The 21,179-nt window shown below is 35.2% G+C and overlaps 1 protein-coding gene across 7 annotated transcripts in view; it reads right to left on the bottom strand.

Moving 5' to 3' along the window:
* The window catches only part of GRIK2 (glutamate ionotropic receptor kainate type subunit 2), a 632,212-nt gene that overhangs the window by 251,037 nt on the left and 359,996 nt on the right, over window positions 1-21,179 (bottom strand). For all 7 annotated transcript variants that reach the window (XR_011522008.1, XR_011522007.1, XM_070556749.1 and 4 more), the window contains exons 8-9: window positions 9,892-10,035; window positions 6,622-6,729 (exon numbers count right to left, since the gene is read on the bottom strand). Coding sequence is in view for 5 of the 7 variants with exons in the window: in XM_070556749.1 (XP_070412850.1) it covers window positions 6,622-6,729; window positions 9,892-10,035 (252 nt within the window). In the remaining 2 variants the exon portion in view is untranslated. The remainder of the gene's footprint in view (window positions 1-6,621; window positions 6,730-9,891; window positions 10,036-21,179) is intronic.

The raw sequence follows: 21,179 nt of genomic DNA, 5'->3' as shown, positions 1-21,179 counted from the left end.
GTTAAAAGAAAAATGTCAATATTTGGTATTCTCTGAGGGGCCAAAATAAGAAATTATGTGCCCTCAAATAAGGTAACCCTATTGACTTCTAAACATAAACATCAACTGTAAATAGTTTTCTTGTATATTTTACCATCCTGAAGGTTAAAAGTTATCAAGCTAAACAATAACTATAAACATACTGACACACAACCAAAAAATGTCAGTACAGTTGTGAGACAAGGCAAATAATGAATTCTATATAAGAGTTAAACAAATTAAATGGTTAACATCTTCAAAGAAAGACAGTAGGCTTGGATCCTGCCCACGAAGCATATTTTTCTTTTTAAGTAGTAAATAACACATTTCTGACTGGCTTAAAGCTTTCTAGTCAACATCACCATTAGCATTGCTTTCCTACAGGGAGGCAAAAGAAATGTCAGTTCCTGGGAAAGTTGGGGGTCATTGTTGCCATGGGGACTAGGGTATGGTATCAAATGCCATCAAAGAGAGGAAGATAAAAACTGGTATGTGTCAGGTATCTAGAAATCTATCAAAGAAATAGCTCTCACCTATCTAGTGTGGATTTTCAGATTTAGATAAATTTTGCAGTCTATAAATTCCAGACTCTTTTCATAGGGAGTTAATGAATACAGGATTCTACAGGCAAGAGAAATGTCAATAGTAAAGATCTCTAAAGAAATTACCACTTTTTCTTAACAAAAAACTCCACAAAAAAATTCTTCAAAAAGCACTTTGAAACTTGTTCTGATCTTGGAATATAGATGCCTGTAAACTCAGGCAGGAACTACTAATTCTCATCCTCTCCAAATATTATCAAAATATTTGAGTTTCCATCAAGAAGCCTAGAGATTACTGATACCAGCTTTTGTCCTAGTGGGTACAAATGCAAGCAGAGAATATTCAGGAAGTAAAGATGTTAAAAGTTGAAATGAAGCTTCACTTGAATGTGAAATATGACAAATTTAAACTTTTTGAAGGTTTGCAAATATGGACTATGTTGCCTTCTGTTATTTATATGAATTCTTAACTTTGCAGAAATTGCAAACATATATTCGATAAGATGGCTTTTTGCAGATGTTTTCTCAAGATTGTCTCTGAGGATGTACAAATTAGGAGCCTTTTTTTTTTTTTTTTATCAAACAAGCATCCTGGGGAAAACACATGGTGTAATTGTTCATAGTCCTAAACACTTCAAGGCCCCTTAGCACCATCTCTGGCCAGAGAAATGTATTAGTTTAATCCTTAGGTTTTTTCAAAATTAATATAATATTAATATACAAGCCAATCTTAATAAAGATTTATTAGACCCTTTCATTTGGGGAGAAAGAGAATTCTATTCTCCAAGATCTATTTTAATATAAATATCCCATTCAAGAGAATATCAGCAAAATAACCAGAACAGATAGCAAACTGTGATGCTAGAGACAGGACAGGAGAGGTAAACAAGAATGATTTTGGTTTAACACCTCTACTTAGAAGCAAATATTAAGTGATTTTATTATTGCATTATAGTTTCTTACAAGAAATTCTTTTTTTAGCATAAGTGGTTATTTTCCCAGTAACGGCTTCTAGACAGCTCATCTTGCAAAGGAAATACACTATTCAAAACTACTTTGTGGGAAACCCTTCCAACTGTTTTTGGTCTAAACAGAATCCTTTTGAAGTTATAATCTAAGACCCTTCTGAATATTTCCTAACATGTTGTGCTATTATTCTTGTGTTTTGTTCCATCTGAAGATGGTCTTTCCTAATCATGAAGCTAAGCTTCAGAGGATTAGGTAAGTAAAGTTAACCCATTTCCAATGGTAAACCACATCTTACTTACACATTCTAAAAACAAAACAAAACTTATAAAACTCATTTTATTGGCAGTTATGAAGACATTTTTGTTTACCCAATTTTTCTTTTTTCCTTTTGTTTTTATTTTTCTGAGGAAGATTTGCTCTGAGCTAGCATCTGTTGCCAATCTTCCTCATTTTTTGTATGTGAGCCACCACCACAGCATGGCCACTGATAGATGAATGGTGTAGTTCCGTGCCAGGGAACTGGGCCCAGGGCCACCAAAGCAGAGCACGTCAAACTTAACCTCTAGGCCACTGGAGCTAGTCCAATCAATTTTCCTTGACCTTTATCATTTTTTCTATTTTTCCCTCTCCTTCCAAATGACTCCAATAATTCCACTGACAGATTGAATATGCAAATAGACAACAGTCAGACCATGTATGACAATAGAACTTTAACCCAGAACCTCCAGAGCAAAGATCCTGGGAAGCCAAACTACAACCTCTGTAACAATCTGCCCAAAACAGTCCAAATTCATTCAGTAAACTCCAGCTTCCCTTATTTTGGTCACCCTTCCAACTCAGGCTCAACCAGAGAAAGTCAAATACACCCTTCAAACCAATCACCCAGGATGCCCCTCTTCTCATTGGCCCACCTCCAGTTTCCTCATGCCAACAATCTCCAATCAATGCATACCTGAGGCCTGCCCTTTTCTCCACTATGAAGCTTTTCCACTCCCCTGTCTGGCTTTACATCTACTGAATGTAAGTGATAGGAGCTGACTCCCTTGCTACAGCAAACTGTGAACAATAACTTGTTTCTTCTCGTTTGAATGGTCTTTGTTTATTTCCACACCATAAACTTATAAGAAGGGAAAATTTATAAATAAAATAATTTTTTCCACTTTTTCATGTAATATTGGAGTATCAGAAAGCATTAACTTGCACCATGCAGGGGACCAGATTCACCACTGGTACGATGTGCATGTTGGTAAGCTCAGACTTCACTGCTGCCTTCTCCTGCACTCTAAAATCCTTTACTCCTTGAAGCCTTGACCCACAACCTCAGCCCACTGATCACTTAACTATTTGATTTCTCTGTTGCCACTCTGTAGGTATGGAGCAAAGCTGAAAAAAGCAAAAACTGCTACAGGGAAATAACTTTGCATCAGACACTTAAGTAAGCATACTACGTGATGTACCTCTTATGATTCTCTTTAGTGATCCTTCATTCATTCAACAGTCAATAAGTATTTCTTGAGGATGTACTTTGTGCCAGACACTTTGTTAGGCCTTGAATATGTAAATAGTGGGAAAAGGGACACTTTTTCCCCACCTAACAGGATGTGTATTCTAGCTAGGGACACAGCCTTTTTTTTAAAAAAAAAAAAAGTACACATAAATACGTAATTACACATTGTGTTAAGCGCCAGGAAGGAAAAGTACAGGGCACTATGAGAAACTTACATTTGACTAGACTTAGGGGACACATGTCTAAGGAAGTAATATTTAAATTGTGACCCCCGGGATGAGTAAGAGTTAGCCAGGGGAAAGGGAATAGAGATGGGCATCCCAGACTGGGAAAATTCTATCGCCAAAACAATAACAGCTTTAAATTTGTGAGGAAATGAAAAAAGCTGTGTACCTGGAGCATAAAAAACACCTGAGAGGTTGGTGAGAGTTGAGGAGAAGAGGGAGGGAATACGTTAGAAATCATGTTTGAATTTTAATCAAAATACAATGGGAATAAATGGAAGCATTTAAATAGAGGAATGAAAGGGATCAATTTGCTTTTAAAGACACCGGCTGGTTGCTGTGGTTTGGAGAATGAATTACAAGAGGAAGCAGAACAGACAACCTTATTGGGGCTCTAATGTAGATGTCCAAGTGAAAGGTCCCCTGGCTATGAGTGCAGCAATAGATGTGGTGAGAAAAGGACAGACTCTAAACATATTTCAAACATAGATACAATAAGGTCTTTGAACTGACCAGAAGAATTCAAGTTGGGAAAATCACTTATTCTGATTTTCCTTTCCCTATTGTTAGGACTCAATACCAGGCTCTTAAAGAAAGAAATTGTCCTATTATTTCCTGAGGTAGACAAAGTCACTTACTGTTTTTTCCCCTTATTCCCTCTCCCCTGCTCCAGAGAAAGCACTGCCATGCCCCCGAAAGCTTGATTGGACACACATGGCTGGTTGTGGTTGTGGTATTGGTGACCTTTTTGGACCATGGCTAACTGGGCTGGGTTCCCACCAAGGTCCCTGGCAAAATAGAGTGGAAAAGATTCACTTTGATCTATGGGCACTATCTAAGTAGAAAAGTTGTGTCCACAGCAGCATTTCAGTCCCAAGCTCAGTTTCTGGACATGTACCACCTCTCTGTGTTCACCAGAAACATCGTTGGTTCCTTCCTGCTCCACAATTGTAAACATCAGAAGCACAGACTTCCTTCTTATCAACTGTTTTAGTCCAAACTCATGAACCCCAGGCCACCAATGCGGAGCACATGAACTTAACCACTATGGCACCAGGCCAGTCCCCTCCACTTTTTTTTTGAGATGAGGAATTTGACACAAACAAGTTGAGTGGAAGGATGAAGTTCATACAGTTGTTATGACAGAACTCGAATTGTGGTTTAAACCCCCTGAGTCTATGGAAACTTCCTAACTGTGAACTCTATCAAGGTAGGAACTCTGTCTTTCCATCTGTGGATTGGTAACTATTCTTTTTAGGAAAAAATAAAAGTAAAACCAACAAGACTTATTAGTCTTCACAAGGCAAATATTGCTATTACCCCATGAAACAGTTGAAGACACTGTGTTTTAGAAGGATTAAGAAACTTGTCCATAAATAGTAAATGGCAGAACAAAGATTTGAGCCCAATTCTTTCTGAATCTAGTCCTTGATCTGTTAACCATATCTCTATTTTATGATCAAATTAAATACTATGCTATGTCTTTGCCTATATTGTTACCTTCTTCTGAAATGACTCAATCTCTACGAAACAATAATTCTTTCATTATTCTTTTGACACTTGAAACAATTTCCATCATATTTATTCACAAATGTGTGTTATCTGACCGCTACATAAAAAGCCCCTTGAGGGGCTGGCCCAGTGGTGTAGTGGTTGAGTTCATGTGCTCTGCTTTGGTGGCCTGGGGTTCACAGGTTCAGATCCTGGGCACAGACCTAGCACTGATTGTCAAACCATGCTGTGGCAGCATCCCACATAAAATAGACAAAGATTGGCACAGATGTTAGCTCAGGGCCAATCTTCCTCAAAAAAAAAAGCCCTTAAGGATAAGGACTGTGTATAATTAATCTATCAAAACGAATTTTCAAATTTCAGAGAAGAATAAAAAATACCTATGAAATATCAGGGCAACATGTATAACTCACATGGTTGTACCTTGCTTATCAGTATGGAAGATCATCACTTGATAACCACTATATTCACGGTCTTTCCGTAATCCACATTAGAGGCTAGAGAAAGCTTCTCTAACGTTTTCTTTATTTTAAGTCCAAGACAGGATTGAGCCTATAGGAAAAGCCTCACATTTTTATGTTGGTGTGTTGAAATATAAGCAATAGTCGAAGTTCATCCTAGTGACTTGGATACTTCCAAAAAATAAAGTAATAACCTAAGAGTTGACTAAACTCTACCATTACCAATTCCAGTCTTGGGTGTAGACTAATGTTCTCATCTTGGAAGCAAAGTAGTTAGGAAGTAACTGCCTCATGAATATTTGGGTTTCAGTTTATTATAAAAGATTGCTTACTTTGCATGATCTCGACAAAAGGCAAAATCTGAAATTCTCAGAAATTCTCCGTGGGAGGAGGTAATGCCACTCTCAGCTTCATCATCAGTTGGTCATGATGTACTTCTCCTTGTTTTGGTGACATTATCAAAAATATGTGTTTTCTCTCTCCTGCATCATTTGAATCAGTATTTAAAAATGCTGTTATCTCTCAGTCTAAAAGACCCCTTCTTCTGACTCAATTTGCTTCTTCAGTTTCCTGCTATGAATAATGCTCCATGTTCAATTGCTAGATGAAATATAAGATAGCTTACTATCTTTAAAGCAATATTATCTCAGTCAAATTGAATTTATTCTCAAGTTCTTATCAAAATATCTTTTCAATTTGTAACTTTTAATGATTCTATCAGAAAAATATCTAAATGCGTATATTACAAATACAAGCAAACATACACTAAAATGTTCTTAAAGTAAGCATATACCCAAATTCTATAAGCCTTGCCTATATTTTACCTCAATCCCTTGAAATGGAATCAAGTAAGATAGATCCAGTGTGACGTGTTGCATTTATGTTGATACCTACTTTACTTGTGTACATTAATTCAGACATTTCTGTTGAAGATGAACCAATAGTGGAAACAGATTTCTGTATTTAATCCTTTTCTATGGCCTGCTTCAAAGTAGAATAGTCTATGCAAGCACAAGTGATTGTAAGCTGCATATACAAAGACGCATATTAAACTAAATGTTTTCTAATTACTATATCAAACCTTACAGCTAATTAAGATTATATCATTAATATATATTCTATTCTATTATAAGTAAGATTATACACAAAGTATCAGAAAAACTTGGTGAGAAAATAAAATTCTTAAATTCTCTTGACATCCTTTATCCTTGAGTCCTAATTGTCAATCATTATACTCAATATAATAAATTGAAGATATGTTTTTTAGAGTTACTCAATAAAGTTAAATGGCAATAAAACATGACTACGACAGGGGATATTTCTTGATTTCTTCATTAGGATATGTTTCATTGGAAAATTAAAGTAAAGAAACTGAATGCCTCAAGTACCTTTTCCAGACCTTCCTCCTTGAGGCTGATCACGTCCAAATCAAAATCTGTTCGTAAGCCATTGGTTTTGTTGAAAGTTATTCTGCCTGTGAGGCCTTCCCAATGTGCCTGTGGAAAAACAAAAAAGAAAAAAACACAGATTAGAAAATAAGTAAAGAAAGAGTAGAGAAAACATTTTTCCCAAAAAATACGAAATATTATTTTTATTACTTCTCATAAATTTACATTGTTGCACATTTTTAAAACACTTTTTATTCTCTTCTGAACTAGAAAGGATATTTTTTCTAAATAAATTATCCTCATCTCAGTAAGAATTTGGTATAAATTTCTCATTTCAAATAATGAATTTTCCAGATATAACTTTTCTTCATGAGAAATTTGAAGATTATAGAGGGATTTTTTGCTTATTTGTGAGGAAGATTGGCTCCAAGCTAACATCCCTTGCCAATATCCCTTGTTTTTTTTTCTCCCCAAAGCCCCAAGACATAGTTGTATATCCTATTTGTAAGTCATTCTAGTTCTTCTATGTGCGATGCTGCCACAGCATGACTTGATGAGCAGTGTGTAGGTCCACACCCAGAATCCAAACTGTCAAACCCGGGAAGCCAAAGTGGAGCACGCAAACTTAACCACTCGGCCATGGGGCCAGCCCCTGAAGATTATGTTTTAAAAAGCAAATCTCTTTCAGCAAAGTGAGAAGAATTTGGTCTCTTATTATAATATACGAAATAGTGAATATCTCACTGGAGATTACTAATGAAACTACTATTATAAATACCACTCTTAAATTCATACTAATATGAAAATAAACATATTGGGGGCTGGCTCCATGGCCTAGTGGTTAAGTCTGGCACACGCCACTTTGGCAGTCCGGTTCAATTCACAGGTGCAGACTTACACCACTTGCCAGCAGCCATGCTGTGGTGACATCCCACTACAAAATAGAGGAAGATTTGCACAGATGTTAGCTCAGAGTGAATCTTCCTCACCAAAAAAAAAAATAAAATAAAATAAAAAATAAACATACGTATTACAATGAAAGAAATGGAATCTAGGAAAAGCTGCATTACATAACTTCAATTATACACATTCCCCTTAGAATAATTAACTTAGTACTTTATTTTCCCTTAAGTGAGACTGGAAGAAATGTATCAAAATTACTTCTCATCAAGCTACAGTTTCTGTAGAATGAGCCCTCCATGTAGAAGGAGGTGGGAGTATAACAACCTAGCCACATAACGGGTTTACCCCTCAAAAGTGAGCAAATATCTGGGCTTTTCCAAATATAAAACGTTTTCCCATTCTGCTGGCTATATAACCAAAATTAGATGATTTATCTTATTTGTCATTTGCAAATAGCTTGGAAAAATACTTATACATGAAAATTTTAAATAACATAACATACACTCACTACTATAACACTTGGAAGAATATACACGAAGACCCCAAAGAAGGAAAACCCAGTAGATTTAGGGTAATATTTCAGTAAGGACTACAAATAGATATCATTCTTACTACATTAATAAGCTCCATGTGTTTCTTGAGTACTTATGTGTAGGGATTCTAAAATGCTTCTAGGATAATAAATTATACACAAAACAGAAAAAATTATAATACCTATTTATATGCATATTGCAACATGTCATCACTGAATTTAAACATGTGTTAACTGGTCTCCAATAAGGAAGAAACAATTACTTTTAACCCAACCTTTTCCAAAGAAAATAATCTCAGGCAGTTAACAAAAATGCATATTAGTATAAAAATAGACAATGGGATCAAGATGTACAGGAGTAGAAGTGTAGAATAGTAAAACAAATCTAGGATAAAGATAGTGCAAAGAAATGTACATCAAGTGAAACTACAGCTAATAAATTCCATCATAAATTCAATTCTGAACTTCCTAGCAACCAAAGCAAAGAAGAAAATACGATGAAAACACAATATACAGGGTCTATGAGACATACCAACTGCCCAGCAGAAGCACAGCTTTTCCTGGTACTGAGACCCAAGAGAAACGTCCCCTGTTGGTCCTCACAAGAAGGACACTGTGATTTAGTGGAGAAGGTTCTCAGTAACACTCTACAATAAACACAATAGCGACTTTCATACAACTGCTTCTTAGAAGGCTGTTTGACACACACCTCAATAGTCATGCCACGTTCCGAAAAAGGAATTCTTCACCTAGCCAGACCTATGCACTAAGTTCGCAGCTCTCTGATGCTCAGTTAAACCAGGAGTCAGTGTAGAACATAGGGCAATGAATGAACTGCATATTCTTCTGGGAGTATCATTTCACCTATCTGAGAGTTCAGCGAGAATTAGACAGGGAAAATTCATGGATATTCTTTGCCAAGGACCTGGAGATTCTCAATAACGATCCCATTTGCACTTTTACTTTCATGATTAATCATTTATTATACGATGAACTGATGATTTCTTTTAAGCTATTAATGAAAAATCTTATTTGGGAGCAATACATGTGATTTTTCATAGCAAAGATTAAACTTCCATATAAAACTCCTGTTGTAATTAAATAAAAAGTATCTTAAGCTGACAAAGGAATTTCCTTCATGATAGGAAGAACAGGAAGAATATGTGTGTGTGTGTGTGTGATCTTTAAGAATTTTCCCTTTTTTTCTCACTATGAGCATGCTTGGTCTATAACTATAACAGACATAACCGGAAATGATATATGGCCATAAGAATGGTCGTATCATGCAATATGAAGTAAACTTTGTACTTTTATGAGTCCATATATTATGTTTTATGTTAATTGCTAATATAATTAAGATCACTAGATATTATATTTAGGAACCATAGATCTGAATAATTCTTTAAGACTTACAAATTGGGTGTAATTTAGTGTGGTGTAAATGGTATTCATGTTAAAAATTCGTTGCATATTTTGTTGCCAAAAATATAAATAAACATTCTTTAAACATCTATGTTTGCACATAACTGAAAAGCAACACATATAAAGATTCAAAAAGGTAAAAACTAACAATGTTATAAATCATAGGTCACAAAATTTCATCTGTTTACACAATCATAGATATTTTTAAGGATATCCATTTATTTATCATGTAATTTTCCCTCGTTTGTTCCATATTATTTAGTAAAAATGTTAATTTTGCTTGGATGGGGAAGAGAGAATGTTTCATTTAAAAGATCAAAGTAAAAAGACACCAGTTAGGAAAACGGCAATAATGTCAATTCATTCAGCTTAAGAACAAAAGCGACAAGGCAGATGTGCTTCTGCTGACATACCTCTTTAATTAGGCTCATAAAGCGGGTCCCAAAGCGCCACGGTTTGTGTCGATTACACTGTAAGGAACTGACTGTCATCTGGGGAAACTGTTGGACACCTACAGACACCACGTGCACAGCGTCATACATAAGAGCAGCATCAGTCTGAAAACCGAGAAAAAAGAAAAGATGGAGTCAATACAACACGTGAAAGCCATGGTAGGCGGTTCGGAAGTGGAGAGAAGGAAGGGAAGAGAGAATACACACCCAATTTTTCTTCATGTAAGGGAGAAAACAGTATTTCCACATGCTCTGGTTCCTCTAAATAAAATATTGTGATCAAGTTACTGCTTCAGCTCCATTAGAATATGTGACCTACCCTCCCTTTCCTGAAGTGATAACCCATTTCATATTGTCCTACCTCTGTTGAAGAGGAAATGTGTGAGGACATTCATTATTTCATTTTTTGTCACTCCCTCTGTCTCTATCTTACTATGTCTCACTACACACACACACAAACACAATGAATGCAATTGCGAACATTTTGAATGATGACATAAATTACATGTTGTATATGAAAGTAAATAACCAAAAATTTTTGTATAGAAAAAGAAGAGATTTGAAAGGAGATTCACCTAAAAAGCTTATAGATATAAACCCTAATCTTTTCTTCAATTTTTCAATAGCTTCAGTCTCAGAAATGATGCTACAGTTTTGAATCTCAATACATGTATTAATCCCTTTTCGAGAAACTAAGCTTAATCCCCTGTACTGTTTTCTTTTCTCAAAATTTCCATATGAATAAAAGTTCATTTTGGCTTCTCAAGTAAAACTAATATGAATTCTACTGTGTCTGCACCTGCTCAGATGACTGACCACTTTAGAAGATGATGATAAAAAACAAAATGTTTATAAGTCCTAACAAACCAGAGGCTCAGTGACTGTCAAGTGCTGTGTTAAATGGACCCTCACATTGTGTTTGACGCATCAATGCCAGGCGCACTACCTACAGTACAGAAGAGGGCTACACTCTCAGTGCCGGTGGCAATGAACTTTGGGCCATCTGCTTGGCATGCTTCTGAATAAAAGCATATATTTCCTCTTCTCATTCACACAATTAGTGAGCTGTGAAATGAATTCCAAAATGAATAGGAACCCTGTAGATTATAGCATTTGCCACAATACAATACAAAATGAGTACACACAGTAGCTTTCATGCAAATGGATCCAAAGGAACTTTACCACATAAAATGGAAGATTGCTAAAGAGCACAATGCAATGACAGAACATAATAATAATACCATTTTATAGTTCATAAATCTTTGGGGAATATAACTCAGATTCATAACCTTCATTTTGTAAATACCAGCTGACTACTTTCACACACTCTGATGGTTGCACAGTGAAAACTAGAATAGTGGAGTTGATACAGGCATACATCATGAGCCTGAGGATTAGACCGATATTTGTCATTGGCCTGAGTTAACATTCAGAGGACATATTTCATATACCACACAGGTAGTCATAAAAACAGTTACCAAAATATGAAAGACACATTTGATTTCAAAATAAAATAAATTTTTAAAAAATATCACTGTTAACAAAGGTATAGAGAAATGAACACTTTCAGACACTAGTAGAGGGAAGATAAAGGGCAATTTTGAGATTTGCACCACAAGGGAGCCTTAAAAATAACCATGTTCTTTTTAACCCAGTAATTTCTCTTTCTGAAATTTGCCTAAGAAAATCAGAGATAAGAACAAAGAACATTACTTATTTTAAAAAATAAAAAAGCAGAAACTTAGTGAATGTTCAAAATAAGGAAACACAATAAAAATCACAATATTTTATACAACCACTAAAATCATGTTTTGTAAAATAATCAATTAGATGAGAAATTGAATGTGATATGATGCTAAGTGTAAAAATAGATTATATAGAACTGCATTTTCATCATAAACCATTAAATACATCTTTATGAGTACTTAATATGTACTATTTAACTTATTAAATTCTCACAATTATGATTTAATAAAAACACTACTATTGTTCCCATTTTACAAATGACAAAACAAAGGTTGAGAAAAGCTAAGTAACTAACCAAAGTAACACAGCTAGGAAGCAGAGAGGCACAGATTCAAACAGCTTCTCTGTTCATAGCTAGTATTCTTAACCATCATAGTGCATGTTAAATAAACAACAATATCAAGAATAAAAAATAGAAGGGAAGAAAAGACATTAAAATTATAACAATGATTACTCTTGAGAGTTAGTAATGAGTATAATTTTATCTTTTTCTTTAATTTCTACAATTTTTTTAAGATGGAGGGTTACTAAACACCATTGCAATTATTCCCAAGATGGAAATTTTGATCAATTTTCACAAAATAACCAAAAGAACACAGACTTATATTCCTACCATCCTACCATGACTTATTGACTTATATGATCTTATGCGTCCTATATAAAAATCTTAGAATGGTAACATTATCTAAAATAACAATGCTAAGAAAGAATTTTGCCTAACTAAGGGTTTGAAAAATCATTTTTGGTACATAGTTTCAGTTCCAAGATCAGAGGACACACTAGTTGATAATAAAACTATTTGATACCATATGATCTCACTCATAAGTAGAAGATAAAAACAATGACAAACAAACACATAGCATTGGAGATTGGATCGGTGGTTACCATAGGGGAAGGGCGGAAGGGGGAGGGCAAAAGAGGTGATTAGGCTCACATGTGTGGTGATGGACTATAATTAGTTATTGGGTGGTGAACATGATGTAATCCACACAGAATTCAAAATATATTATGATGTACATCTGAAAGCTATACAATGTATACAATTATAATCCAATGTCATTGCAATAAAAAAAGAGTGAAATTAAAAAAAGAAGAAAAAAGAAAACTATTTGAGATTTATGATTTTAATCCAAATTATAAAAGTAAGATAATTTCTTGAACTATAAGATAAATACTAGAGAAAAAATTGCAAATAGTTAAAAAGTTGCTAATCAAATTACGTCTCAAATTCTCAATTTAAAATATGTTGATTTACAGCCAACCCTGATGGCCTAGTGGTTAAAGTTTAGCGCACTCCACTCCAGTGGCCTGGGTTTGGTTCCCGGGCGCAGAACCACACCACTCATGCTATAGTGTCAGTTCACATAGAAGAACTAGAAGGACTTACAACGATAATATATAACTATGTCCTGGGGCTTTGGGAAGGAAAAATTAAAAAAAAAAAAAAAAGAGGAAGATTGGCAACAGGTGTTAGTTCAGGGTGAATCTTTCCCAGAAAAAAAAAGAATTGCCTTTAAAAAATAAATAAATAAATAAATAAATAAAATATGTTGATTTAAGGAACAAAACAAGGATGCCCCCTCTTTTATTCAATATAATATCTAAAGTCTTAGCCACAGCAATTAGTTAAGCAAAAGAAAGAAAAGGCATCCAAATTGGAAAGGAAGAAGTAAAATTGTCACTATTTGCAAGTGACATGATACTATACATAAAAAATCCTCCACCAATAAACTATTAGAACTAATAAATGCAGTGAAGGTGCAGGATACAAAATTAATATACAGAAACCTGATATATTTCTATATACTAACAATGAACTATCAGAAAGAAAAATGAAGAAAACAACCCCTTTTACAATTGCATCAAAAGGAATAAATACTTAGGAATAAATTTAACCAAGGAGGTGAAAGATGTGTACTATTAAAACTACAAAACTCTGATGAAAGAAATTGAAGACAGCATAAATAAATGGAAAGATACACTGTTCTCCTGGATTGGAAGAATCAATTGTTAAAATGTCCCTACTACCCAAAGCAATCTACAGATTCAATGCAATCCCTATCATAATACTAACGGCATTTTTCACAGAACTAGAACAAATAATCCTCAAATTTGTATGGAACTACAAAAAACACCAAATAGCCAAAGTAAGCTTGAGAAAAAAGAAGAAACCTGGAGTTATCATGCTCCCTGATTCAAACTATACTACAAAGCTATAGTAATCCAAACAGTATGATACTGGCACAAAACAGATACATAGATCAATGGAACAGAATAGAGAACCCAGAAATAAAGTCACACTTACATGGTCACCTAATCTATGACAAAGGAGGCAAGAATATACAGTGGGGAAAAGATAATCTTTTCAATAAATGATGTTGAGAGAACCATGCTGCTACAGGCAAACGAATGAAACTGGACCACTTTCTTATACCATATACAAAAATAAACTCAAAATAGATAAAGACTTAAATGTAAGACCTGAAACCATAAAAACTCCTGGAAAAAAACACAGGTAGTAAGCTCTTTGACATCACTCTTAGCAATATCTTTTTGGATCTGTCTCCTCAGGCAAGGGCAAGAAAAATAAAACCAAACAAATGAGACTACATCAAACGAAAAAGCCTTAGCACAGTGAAGAAAACCATCAAAAACACAAAAGGACAACCTACAGAATGGAAGAAGATATTTGCGAATGATATATCCAATAAGGAGTTAATATCCAAAATAGGTAAAGAACTCATAAACTCAATATCAAAAAAATAGATATTTATCCAAAGAAGACATACAGATGGCCAACAGACACATGCGAGGCTGCTTAACATCACTAATCATCAGGGAAATGCAAATCAAAACCACGACGAGATATCTCTTCATACCTGTCAGAATAGGTGTTATTAAAAAGGTAACAAATAACAAATGCTGGCCAGGATGTGGAGAGAAGTGAACCCTTACGCACTGTTGTTAGGAATGTAAATTGATGCAGCCACTATGGAAAACAGTATGGAGGTCCCTCAAAAAATTAAAAATAGAACTACCACACAATCCAGCAATTCCACTTCTGGATATTTAGCCAAATAAAATTAAAACAATAATTCGAAAAAGTATGTGTACCCTATGTTCACTGCATCATTATATATAATAACCACGACATAGAAGCAACCTAAGTGTCAATTGATAGATGAATGGATAAAGAAGATGTGCTACATATATTCCATGGAATATTACTCAGCCATAAAAAAGAATGAAATCTTGCCATTTGCAACAACCTGGATGGATCTAGAGAATACTACACTAAGTGAAATGTCAGAGCAAGAAAGACAAATACTATATGATATCACTTATATGTGGAATCTAAAAAACAAAACAAACAAACAAAACAAAATAAAACAGAAACTGACTCATAGATACAGAGAACAAACTGGTGGTTGCCAGAGAGGAAAGGAGAAGAGGGGCAGGTCAAACAGGTGGAGGGGATTAAGAGGTAGAAAAACTTCCAGGTATAAAATAAATGGGTCATGGAAATGTGGTGTACAGTATTGGAAATATAGTCAATAACATTGTAATAACTTGGTGTGCTGACGGATGTGGCTGGACTTGTTGTGGCGATCATTTTGTAATGTATTAAAATATCAAGTCACCATGTTGTACACTTGAAAATAATATAGTATTGTATGTCAACTAAAATTCAATAAAAAAGAAAATATATTGATTTATGATAAAGCAACAAATAGAACTTCTGAAACTACTCTCTATATTTTCATCAGTTCAGAGTGCTTTTTCTCCTATTTTCAGACTAGTTGTTTTATGTGCTACTATAGACTTATTTTCCATTTATACTTGATATCCTGTCTTTGCCTCTTTTTACTGTCTTCTTTGCAAAACTGTACACATGCAAATTCTACCACCTTTGAAAAGTTGGGAGAAAACTCTAGTGTTTCAAAAATGTTTTTCTGTTTTCGCAAGAATGCATATGCTGGAAAATTTGCCCTATATTAGTAATATTATTAAACTTTCATTCAATATTTACCGTGTGTGAGGCATCCTCCTTGAATCATTTCCTTTAATTCTCACAACCATCACCCAGTTGGAAATTCATTGAGTTCATATCAAATAGGAAACTGAGGCAGAGAGCAGTTAAGTTACTGGTCCAAGACGTAGAGGTGGAGCTGGATTTGAATCCTGACAATCTATCCAGAGTTCACAACCTTCTCTCTAGTTTCTTGCTCAGTGCCCTACTTTTAATACAGCAGAATAATTTAAAGGATTTTGAAGTTATAATATACAAACTATCAATAAGTACTTGAAAACACTAAACTATATAAATTTTTAAGTAGTAAATATTCACACAATGAAAATGTACTGCAAAATAAGGAAAGGTATAGATTGTGGAGAATTGATAAATATAGATTCAGAGAAAAGAAATACATCAATGTATGGGATTGAGTCAATAATAGGCCAGTTAGGAAGTTAGTAACATTAACCAGGAATGATTTCATGAAAGAAGGAGATTTATTTGATCTAGTTACTGCTGAGGAGATTTTCAAAAGGCAAAGATTTTAGAGTATCTTTCAAGATTGGGTTTATAGGCTCTCTCTTACTCCCAACTCTAAATTGTAAAGATTAATCAAGCTGCTCTTCTTAAGTCTTCAACCCTCTCATGTTGACTCTATAATCCCTTGTCTTGTCTCTTCTCTCAATGGAAAATAGGAGCAAAGAAGGAGTAGAAGAGAAGACGAGAAAAGTAGAGGAGACACACACATTAATGAATCCGTCATAATTTTTATATTATTATTGCTATCAAGTTATATTGTATGCTTACTCTGTGACATGTAACTGTGCCAATTTCTAAATGCATTATTTCATTTAATTCTCACAAAGATCATACGTTTTAGGTAATATTACAAGTACCATATTAGAGAGGAGGAAACAGGTTTAGCAAGCTTAAAGTAATTCTCTCAAAGTCTCATCACCTTGAGAAACAAGACTCAGGCAAGGCCTAGCTCCTAGAACCACCATACAAACTATCGTAACCGACTACCTTCCTTAAGCCATATTCCCACTGAAACTATGAAAAGCAATGGAGGGGAAATTGATGGAGACAGGTCTCATATTTTTGGAGACTCTGTTGCATACCAGTCAATTATGGCCCCAGGTTCCATAGATAGTATGCCTCTGAAGTGAGATTCAGATAAAAGTTTATTTGGTTCCAAAGTCAGATTTTTTTCTTTATACACTATGGCTACCGCTAAAGAAAGCTCCAAACATAACTATAATTTAACCAATTAAATTAAAATAGAATATATGTACAATCTCATTATTAAAATACCTATGAGGGGGTTATAAAAAGTTGTAGTCATTCACATCCTAAACTACAGAGACAACACGCTAAGCAGAGAAAAGAAATCAGCAGCGAAGACAAGACAATCGGTCCTATTTCCTCTCTTTCAAATTAATTACTCATTTATGTATAAATGGATCACACTTATTGAAAAGCTAGAATATCTGTTTGCCCTGGGAATACAGCCCAGGAGAAGGAAGCGCAGACTAGGCAGGTACAGACAGACTAAGTGCAGACTTCCATGCTTCACTGCTAGGTCAAGCATCTATTGATGGCAATAGGAGCCCCCTTGAGAGCGTACCTCAGACTAGATGACAGTTAGAACTTTATTTTCCTTTCCAAAATAAGTTAGTTAGCCTACAAAGAATGTCTGTCAGACAAAAACTTGTTTTGCCAATCTTAAAAAGTGTGCAATAAAGTCCTACACATTTCAATAAAATCATAGTGATCCTTCTAAACGGGTGACTTGAATAGATCATGAGAAGTGCCTTCGCCTGCATTTTAAATATGCATTAAGCACCTCACTAACTTACTGCTGGGTTTATCTCATACCTGGCCTAATTAATTTTAGGCATGGACTGTTTAACAGCAAGGTAGGTAAAATAATGACAAATGCTAATTCCTATGGCTGAGCCATTTCCACAGGAGTTGGCTTAGGCATCCAGTGCTGTTTCCTCTATCTTAAGTAACCTCATGTCTGATGAGACTTTAAAGTATTGAAAGAACAGTGAAATATATGTATGCTTACAGTTTTATACTCTGGAAAAGTCCACTACACAATTTTAAATAATTAAAGAATCAGGGAAATTACGTGTTCTCAAAAGTTTCAAATGATTAAAATTACTATGGTTTAATATTTTTGATTTTGTATGTATAGTTGAAACGTTTCCCAATATATAAAATCAGGAATAATAACGGATGCTGTGAATAGTTAAAATATTTCTATGTACTTAGATTTCATTTACAGAAGAATCTGGTACTAAGCAGTAATTACCAAGCATGTCCGTGTTGAGTGCATATGTTATTTCTGTTTCTGATCACTGTAATCATCATCGTTAAACATCTCTTTTGTAAAGTTCTGGGATAGATGTTCTAGGAGTTACAAAAAAGTAAAACATATCTTTTATTTGCATGAAGCACAAAGCAAACAGAAATGAATAATTCTGAACTACATACAAACATAGAGAGGAACATTAGTACATAAAATCCCTCAGATATACTAAAAACTTCTCTTAGCAAAAAGTTATCAAAAGTTTTTAGTTTTCTTTCCAATGGAGATGCAATCTTTTGAAATGATCTGTTCCCCAGGTAGCATGGTTCTTGGGTACCCCTACTGAATTGACTAGGAGAACTTGGAACATAGCCTCTCCCAATTTATTTTCTCTATTAGGCCAAGCAGAGTTACTTTTGTGACAATGTCATTCTACTTAAGCACTTTTTGCATAGTTAGGCTCTTAGCCTGGGCTCCAAACACACCCAATGTTATATGTAATAACTTACATTTAAATGTAGTCATTCAAGAGTGATGTGATATATGTTCATATCTTGATTGCAGTGATGGTTTCATGGCTGTATACGTATGTCAAAACTTATCACATTGTACAATTTAAATATGGGAAGTTTACAGTATGTCAACTTTACTCGAATAAAGCTAAAAATAAGAGTGATTGTGCATTTTTCTGGGAACATGGTTCATAGATTTCATTTTATTCTAGAAGTACCTAGAATCCTCCTAAATTAACCATCACTGATCTGTACCTTCTTTTTCCTTGCACATTCTAGTTTTAATAAACCTGTTCATGCTTCCTCACTTTTTATCTTCCTTTCTAGACCATGAGCATCTTTTGGATAATAACCAGACCTATCTTTGCAATACTCCATACAGTAGTCCGTACATAGCCTTGCCCATAGTAAGTATATAAAAGCATTTTTCAATAAATCGATGAATTAAAACAAAAAGCTCAGTTAAACAGTAAAAGAAATAGGTATTAGGGAGCTCTGAATAACAATCAGGCTTTGCCATCTAGCTAGAATGTATTACCTCCCAGAGGTACAGGGAACCAAATCTGCCAGCAGCTCAGGCCTGGGAGGAATGTGAGTGTAGCCTCTGTCCCGTTTCTAAATGAATATATAGTAACAGTTCCATGAACACATTTATCTTTCCATTAAATAAGTGCAGGCAGGTCCCCTTTGAGATCTGAATGCTAGCTGGCAGGTGGCAGATCCATTCTGTTACTCCTACGTCTCAGATTTTGCTCATTTCTGAATTCCCATTTGAAGAATATTGCAAAGCACAAAGAATAGCATGGTCTAATAAATGAAATTTAAGTTTGTGATTTCTGGCTCTTTCATTTACTTGATCTTTTAACTAAAACAAATAATCAAAAAATGTGTTTTAATCCTCTTTGCCTTGTCTCTTTATTTTATAATTGGAAGTAAAAAAAGGATGATTTGCCATATCTATTCCTTGTTGGAAAAATCGCTTTTAAAAACCAGACAGTTCCAAGAAAAAAACGATTACAAATATTGATTCTTCAATTAGAGGACGTGAATATTAAGGATGATGGAGAAAGAGGTGGATTCTGGCCTCTGGAGTTCGCTTGCACAATCAGCACAAGCCCGAATGGGACAAAGAATCATCCACCCCTCTGAGGAAGGGTGAGGGTCACACACGGAAGACAGGCTGGTGTTCACTCATTCGGCTGGCACACTGCACGCAGCACTCTGCCCAGCACAGAGCAGGTGCTCAGTGGCTGCTAACTGGACTGAGGGACTGATGAAGAAATGCCCTCAGACCCAGACGGGAGCCAATTGTCAGAGACAATTCTCTCAGTTACACTGCAGCTGCCATCATGCTTTCTCTGTTGCTGGCTCTTTGTACCACTCTGAAACAGAGTTCTTTACTAGCAGCTGCGTGAACTGCACAGACTGCATGAGATAATACATTAAAGCCATTCGCACAATCCCTGGCACATGGTGCATAGGCAGGTGTTAGACGATGATGATGATGATCGCCAGAAGAGCGGTAATCTCTTCAAGATGGATACTATCCAAAACAAGGAACTGGTTTAGAAAGTATAATGTTTCAACCCTTCTGTACCCACTGTTAGCCTAAATGAGGGAACAGGCCTCATGTTGTTCAAGAAAGCAGATCCAGTTCTGGAAAGAGAAGGAGCGGGGAAGAAGCTATCAGACAACAACAACTTGATCCGTATAAAATGCGGTGTGTGCACAATGCCCCAATTCAGAGCTCAAAAAGAAAGAAAATTATTGAACACACATGTGTTATATGACAAGTTTAGAATTTAAGAATAAATACAAGTGGTAAAATATCGTAATGTTTTGCATTTGTTACTAAACGAAGGACTGCTGTTGGACAGATTATTACACACCAGCAAGGTGAACTTGGACAAATCTGCCTCACATTTTTCCTAGTCTTCAGTTTCTTCATCTGTAGGAGGAAGGGCTTGAACCAGGTGGATTTTAAGGCGTCCTGTGGTTTACCTCAGTGTTCCTAGAAAACCACAATCCATAGCGATTTTATTTTGGACTTCCTAAAACAATCATAATCTTAATTTACCTATCTTCATCCCATAATTCTTTATGCTTTGTGTGCTTGTTTCAAAAACTTTTGTATCAATAATTCAGACAAATTAATAAGTAAGGGAAATCAAAAGTCACCTTCTTCAGCCCTTGTCTGTGTTCCCCCTCTACCCAATTCCTGCCTAGCCCAATAAAATTTGCCCATACTTGTGTTGTATTCTCTTTGCCATTTTCATTTCACTGTTAAACTTCTCACCCACATTAAAACCCACCCTGGTCTCCTGATACTCTGCAGAGGAAAACTAGAACCCTTTCTCTCTTAATCAAAGTCATTCACTAGTATCCCAGTATTTTATCCTCTTTTGTCTCCTCTTACACAGTCAGAATATGGATATGCATGTACTTTATGTTTTTTAACTACCCAGAGAGATTCCAGTATGGCAGATTAGTTGAACAAAGGGAGATTCCAGAAACTGTATGATGAAAGACCTTTCAAAGTAATATGGATTTTTGTAGCTACCTGTATGTCATTCAGTACCCATGAGGGCTAAAAGGGATAAGAGCTTAAAGGGAAGATAAAGAAAGGAGGAGAAGAAGCGAAAAGAATAGAATGGGTTCA

The sequence above is a fragment of the Equus przewalskii genome, chromosome 9 (assembly GCF_037783145.1).
Source record: "Equus przewalskii isolate Varuska chromosome 9, EquPr2, whole genome shotgun sequence".
NCBI classification, from domain to species: Eukaryota; Metazoa; Chordata; class Mammalia; order Perissodactyla; family Equidae; genus Equus; species Equus przewalskii.
The sequence above is the reverse complement of the archived record's forward strand: the minus strand, read 5'-3'. Positions and strand labels throughout refer to the sequence as shown.